A 6,000-nucleotide genomic window follows, 5' to 3' on the forward strand; every position below is an offset into this window, starting at 1 on the left:
TTCCTTCCCGGGTGTTCTTCGCTGCTGCAGTCAGCTCCTCGGAGCGTTTGGTAAGGCCCTTGGTCTTACATTCTGGAGGCACCACTGGGATCCCTGGGTGTGCTTCACTACAGTCAGCTCCTTGGAGCGTTTGGTAAGGCCCCTGGTCTTACATGCTCCAACATGGAGGAACCGTGAATGCTGTGAGCTCGGCGAAGGACATGAGGCAGAAAACCTCGGCGCCAGACGGGGGCTGCCTGAGGTGCTGCACAACCCGTGCACCTAAGATGCCCAGTGGCATGCTCGTAACGGGCATCTCCATGCTGAGACAGAAAGGGACGTAAGACAGGCACTCCGGGCGAGAAGAGAGGGCGCTGTTCTGATGCGGGAAAGCGACAGGCTCCCCAGGTGACTGCACAGGGCCGCACGCCCCCACCCCCCCCCCCCACCGGGCGCACTGGGCTCTGGAACACAGCCTCGCCAGTGCAGAAGGCACCGCATTCGCACGGGGCCCATCGCTGCACAGCAAAGCGGGCATCGGGGCAGACTCCCCTTCCCTTCCCGCTGCCATGAAGGCGACCGTTTAAACCCCTCAGAAACCTGCAGCAGGGGCCGGGGATTTAGCTCAGTGGTGCTGCTGCCTGCCTCACAAGCACAGGGTCCTGAGTTCGATCCCTGGTACCAAAAAGAAAGAAACCTGCAGCACAGCCCAGACAGCATGCCCTTTACAGACCTCGGGACAACTGCTGGACTCAAGACAGTGCCCAGTCCTCTTAGCGAGCTGGTCATCACCAGGAAACCAAATGGCCAGGAAGGACAGGGGCCAGAGGAAAGGCACACCTATGCAGGGAGAGTCTGGACGCAAGCTCTGAAGGGTTCGCGACTTCCCCAGATTACATTCTCAGCCCCTGGACCCTGAAAACACTTTGTAAATCAACATGAAGATCTGGCTATGAATTAAAGAATAACCCATCACTGAATCTAAGCCTAAAAGACTCCGAATGCCCTCCCATCATTTCCCATGAAACGTAACGCCGACAACCACTCACTCACATCTGCCGCATACCCGCATACCCCTTAGACTAAACTGGGAACCTGGCTAACTTCCTCATCCAAGGGCCAGGCAAGAGGTATTGGCAGGCTTTGCAAGCCACACAGCTGTCACACCTTCTTCTTCCGTTCCTTTAAACAACACACTAAAAACTTAAGCAGCATGGTCATTCTGCAGGCTGTCCAGGCTCATGGTGCCGGCCTTCCCTGCCCTCAACTAGTGGCAGAGAACGAAGCACACTGACCAAAGAAAGGCCTGCAGCCATCCACACTGCATCTTCCTCGACATGAAAAGTCATCCGTGGTTATTGGCACACAGGATCTGAATATGAAGACGGATAAGCGGGCGGGCAACTCTCTTCTTACCTAATGACTGGAAGAACACCGAGTATCGACATTCGTAGAGTGAAAACAGATACTGCCGGACTGCCGGGAGGCTGTGCAGCACTTCCAGAATCTCCGCTCCTTTAATGACCTAGAGTTCAAACAAACAAGACAATAAGTCACTCACAGGAGGTTATAAAGCATGGCTTCTCTAAGGAGACGAAACCACCAGGTAAGGGACCCAAGTTAACAAACAGGCAGGCGGCCCCTGTGAGACTGGGCGCAGGACCAAGATGCACTGTGTATACAGCAATCCCCAAGATGCGTGATCACTATGGACCACACACACATGATAACAGATTTTTTAAAAAACTGCCATTTTCTAAAAAATAAGCTTACACTTTCATGGTGTGCATGTGGTGGAGGGGCTAAAGCTCGGAGCAGTCCTTTAACTATGAATCACAAAGGTTCAACTGTTACCTTTTCCCTGAGATCTGGTCTTTCCAGGGCAATCATGCTGACATAGACAGTGTAAGTCACAAACGTCTTGTAATCCATAAGCTCATAGGATGTAAATGTTGAAACAGTGTCCAGAAAGAGCTCGGCTGCCTGTTTGAAGTCACGGATAGCCACACAGTAGAGACCCTGGTACACTTTCAGGCGGTTCCTCCTGTCCCAGTCTCCTCCTTCCTCTATTAAGCTATCAACAAAAACAATGAGCTCAAAATCTAGGGACAGACAATGCCACTTTTTAAAATTTTTCACAGAAAACTTTTAACAACTTGACCAAAAAGAAATAAAATATTTCACTGAACTTTATCAATTATCTGACCAAACTTAAGAGCTGTAAACAAAACAAAACAGGCAAATCAGTTTCTCCCTGACAGCACCATATTTTAGGGGGGAGAAATCCCCATTACTAAAAAATACCTTTTGGCCTTTTCTGTGTTCCGGGTGATGAGATCACTGTCCATGTAAAACAGACCAATTCTAAGGAGATAGAACACAATATCCAGCCTGTGGCCCAGGGCCACTGTCTTGTCGTAAGTCTTCCGAAAGGCCGTCAGAGCTCCCTCCTGTCAAGAAAGCCAAGAAGACAGGTGAAGACAGTCCGCAGCTGCTGTCTGGGGTTTTCTGTGAAGGGCTGGGAAGACAGCAGCAGAGACAAAACACATGGCCACGAACTGATGACTGTTCTTTCCGCTTAGTAAAGAAATGCCTGGCATGGCCGGGGATTTAGCTCAGTGGTTTCGCCACCTGCTGCACAAGCTCAAGGACCCAAGTTCAATCCCCAGTACCAAAAAAAACACAAATGCCTGGCATTTGCTTATATTCTAAAAAACAATGAGAAACATTGATAATTTACTCGCAATTGTAAAGTAGTCCCTGTCTAATATATTCAATGGTTTTTGGAATACACTATTTCCAAATAACTGTTGTAAATTACCAATCATCATTTTAATCTTATCTCAGTCAGTGATTCTTAGACTACAACTAAATATGTAAATACACGTTTCTATCTCAAAGCATAGTGTAATAAAAAGATCCTACTGTCTTACTCAGAACACGAATAAAATCATTTGTTTACACGTAGTACTTCTCAGCACTGTCTTGGTTGGTTTGTTTATTCTTTGTTTCTGTGAGGCAGATCTTGCTGTGAAATCCAGGCTGGACTTGAACATGATCCTCCTACCTCAGGAGCTGGGATTCTTGTCACTGCACCCGGCTTAATTTATTTTATGTAATTAGTTATGTTTCAGATCTTGTGATGAAAGTACTATCCACCACTAAAAGAGACCAGAGATCCCAGGAGACAGGGAAGATTTCAAGTTTGGAAAGTAAAAATAACACGTGAGTTTGTGACATCATGTTGTATCAAAAAATAAGGAAGATCTATAAGATCCTGTCAAAAGGACAAAGAAACTCTCTTGAAGAAGCTTCTACTAACTAGTTTGCAATAAACTGAGATAAAGAATAAAAACTATAATCAGTGGTAACACAGTAATAAAAGCCCACTCAGGGCTGGGGATTTAGCTCAGTGGCACCATGCCTGCCTTGAAAGCACAAGGTCCTGGTAAACAGGGAAAAAAGAATCATTCTTTTTGGAAAAATGTTATTAACCACTTAGCAGTTCAACTATTTTAAATAGAGAATGACCAAAAATTGCAATTTTTTGTTCATTTTTATAAGCTAACATAAATATAAAAATGACAGTTATCAAATTTATTTGATACAAGAACTGATTGGTTGAAATGACACCTGCCCGAGTGACGCTCAGGTGGGTCAGTGTGTAAACAAGTGGGTGAACTGTGAAGTGGACAAACACAGAGGAGCACAGGATTAAACAGCCATTCACAGCTTCCCCATGTTGACGAGAACGTGTCCTTGTTGAAATTCAAGCCTAAATCAAAAGCCTGACATTTGCCATTCACATGATTCCCTACTCTTGAAACCAAGTCATACTCATATACAGCCTAAAAGTAAAGGCAGGCAGATTAATAATTTCACTTTCCTGTATTTCCCAAATCTTGACAGTGATCTTCTTCAAGTTGTAATTACAGAAAAAAACTTGCTTTAAATTGAAGTAACAACGTTTAAACACTTGTCTGTGCAAAAGCATAAGCCTCACCTCTTTGCCTTCATGTTTGTCGTCATTAAGTGGAAACTAGCGTTATCCCTGTTTGACAGATCAGGAAACTGAAGGTTCTGTAAACCACGATTACTCAGGCTGGAAATAAACAGGTAATCCAATCCAACAACCTACACTATTTAATTTTGTGTACTGACACCCTATCATCCTACATCTACATAAAGATAACCACTTAAAATTAAGACTATTTAATGTCCATCCTCTTAACTATTACACAACTAAATTTAAAATTTTAAAGATCCAGGACTCCTGTAATTCCAGCACACAGGAGGCAAAGGCAGCAGGGTCACTGTGAGTTTGAGGCCAGCCTGGGCTACATAGCGAGACCCTGTCAAAAACAAAACTCCCAGACTGGTGAATGTCACACAAAACAGCTGACCACACTTGTTAAAACAAAAGCTGCTCATCACCCTCCACAGTTCATTTCACAGGTAATCTGTACCCTAGAAAAATACTAGCACACGCACATAGGAAGACATACTCACGCTTTTTTGCAGCAGCAGTTAAAGCACCAACAGCCCAAACAACATTCATATCCATCAACAGCTGGAGAACTATAGAGGACATATACACACGTATCCTACAGAAGGCATATTCTACACTGGAATATTAACAAGGCAGCAGTTAACCAGAATGGGCAAGATTTTCATGTGCTGACATGGGAAGTCCTCTCAGATACAACGCCAGGTACACACAATAAACGGGACCACATGAGCACAGTATGATTCTGGGCACGTTTAAGAGTTTTTTAATCCTATCCATTTTCTTCAGGACATATACACACATACAGGCACAAAAAAAGAACTAAAGAAGTTACCCTCAGACAAAAGGAGGAAAGATCGACTTCAACATTTGTTTTAGGTGCTTCAAAGAAGAACACTGCTACCGTAAGTTTTTAAAATGCACCACAACCAGAGCTTCCCAGGAAGAAACGGAAGTGACCTACTGAGAATGATCCCAGTTTTGCAAACGCAAGAAGTGGATAAAACGCTCCGCCTGTGCTAGCGCTTTTAAGGAGAAGGCGCAGGACCACCTGGCTGTGGCCTAAAGCGGCGGTCGGGGCCCCAGGAGGCGACTGCCGACTACTTCTTTACTACGCCCGCCGCCCGCCGGAGGTCACCGACGCGACGCCGGCGCCCGGCCCGCTCACCTTGTCACCTATCCGGCAGAGGTACTCGGCCCTCGCCATCATGGCGTCTCGGATCTCGCTCTCCCCCAGGTTCTTCTCCGCATCCTCCAGCTCCTCGTCCAAGCGCTTCAACTCTTCTTCGTTCGCCTTCTTCATCTTGCCGACCAGGTCCACGTCCACCTGCCAGTCCAGTGACTTGCACAAGGCCTCGTAGTACGGCGCCATGTCTGGAAAGAAAGGCAGGGCCGTCCGGGAGGCCGCCCGCCCTCCGCGTCCCGCGTCCCGCGTCCCCTCGGCGGGGTCTCCAGCGGGACAGCCTGGGGTCCGGGCGCCCTCGTGGGCCGGGAGGCCGAGGCCGAGGCCGAGGCCGAGACCGAGACCGAGACCCGCCCGCCCGACGCCCAGGCCGCGGACCCGCGCTCACCGTTGTCGCGCACGGCCGCCATCAGCTCGGCGCGCACCGCCGCGTCCCCGCGGTGCTCCGGCAGGCTCAGCAGGAAGCGCAGCTGCGCGATGCGCAGGTCGGGGTTCTTGGGCAGCCCCTCCTCCTCCAGGTTCTCCAGCGGCATCGCGGCGGCGACGGCGACCAGGCGAGGCAGACAGCGAGCGGCTCCCCACCGGCGGCACCGGAAGCGGGAGGAGTCGGCGAGGGCTCCCGGCCACCTCCGGCCCAGCTTCCGGTCGCTCCCCGGCCGCCGCCGCCGGCAGCGTCCCCTGCTGGACACTGCCGGAATCGCCTCCTGCCGGCCGGGGTGCCTACGCCCCCGTGTGGCCACCAGCGGTTTCACCTCGCCCAAGGCGCTGCGCGGCCCCAGAGCGACCAACTTCAAAGTCGGGGTTCTAGAACCTATTTTTAGCTATTTCTCAC

The 6,000-nt window shown here is 49.2% G+C and overlaps 1 protein-coding gene across 1 annotated transcript in view; it reads right to left on the reverse strand.

Annotated features, from left to right (window-relative positions):
* Positions 1-5,784, reverse strand: part of Psmd6 (proteasome 26S subunit, non-ATPase 6) — an 18,478-nt gene extending 12,694 nt beyond the window's left edge. The window contains exons 1-5 of the mRNA XM_004871604.4: positions 5,557-5,784; positions 5,154-5,359; positions 2,284-2,429; positions 1,834-2,053; positions 1,396-1,504 (exon numbers count right to left, since the gene is read on the reverse strand). Of these exons, the coding sequence (XP_004871661.1) occupies positions 1,396-1,504; positions 1,834-2,053; positions 2,284-2,429; positions 5,154-5,359; positions 5,557-5,701 (826 nt within the window). The 5' untranslated portion in view covers positions 5,702-5,784. The remainder of the gene's footprint in view (positions 1-1,395; positions 1,505-1,833; positions 2,054-2,283; positions 2,430-5,153; positions 5,360-5,556) is intronic.
* Between the last annotated feature and the right edge of the window lie 216 nt (positions 5,785-6,000).

Source organism: Heterocephalus glaber, unplaced genomic scaffold (assembly GCF_053883595.1).
Source record: "Heterocephalus glaber isolate CG9 unplaced genomic scaffold, H.glaber_assembly_v1.0 deba00001472, whole genome shotgun sequence".
In the NCBI taxonomy this organism is placed as follows: domain Eukaryota; kingdom Metazoa; phylum Chordata; class Mammalia; order Rodentia; family Bathyergidae; genus Heterocephalus; species Heterocephalus glaber.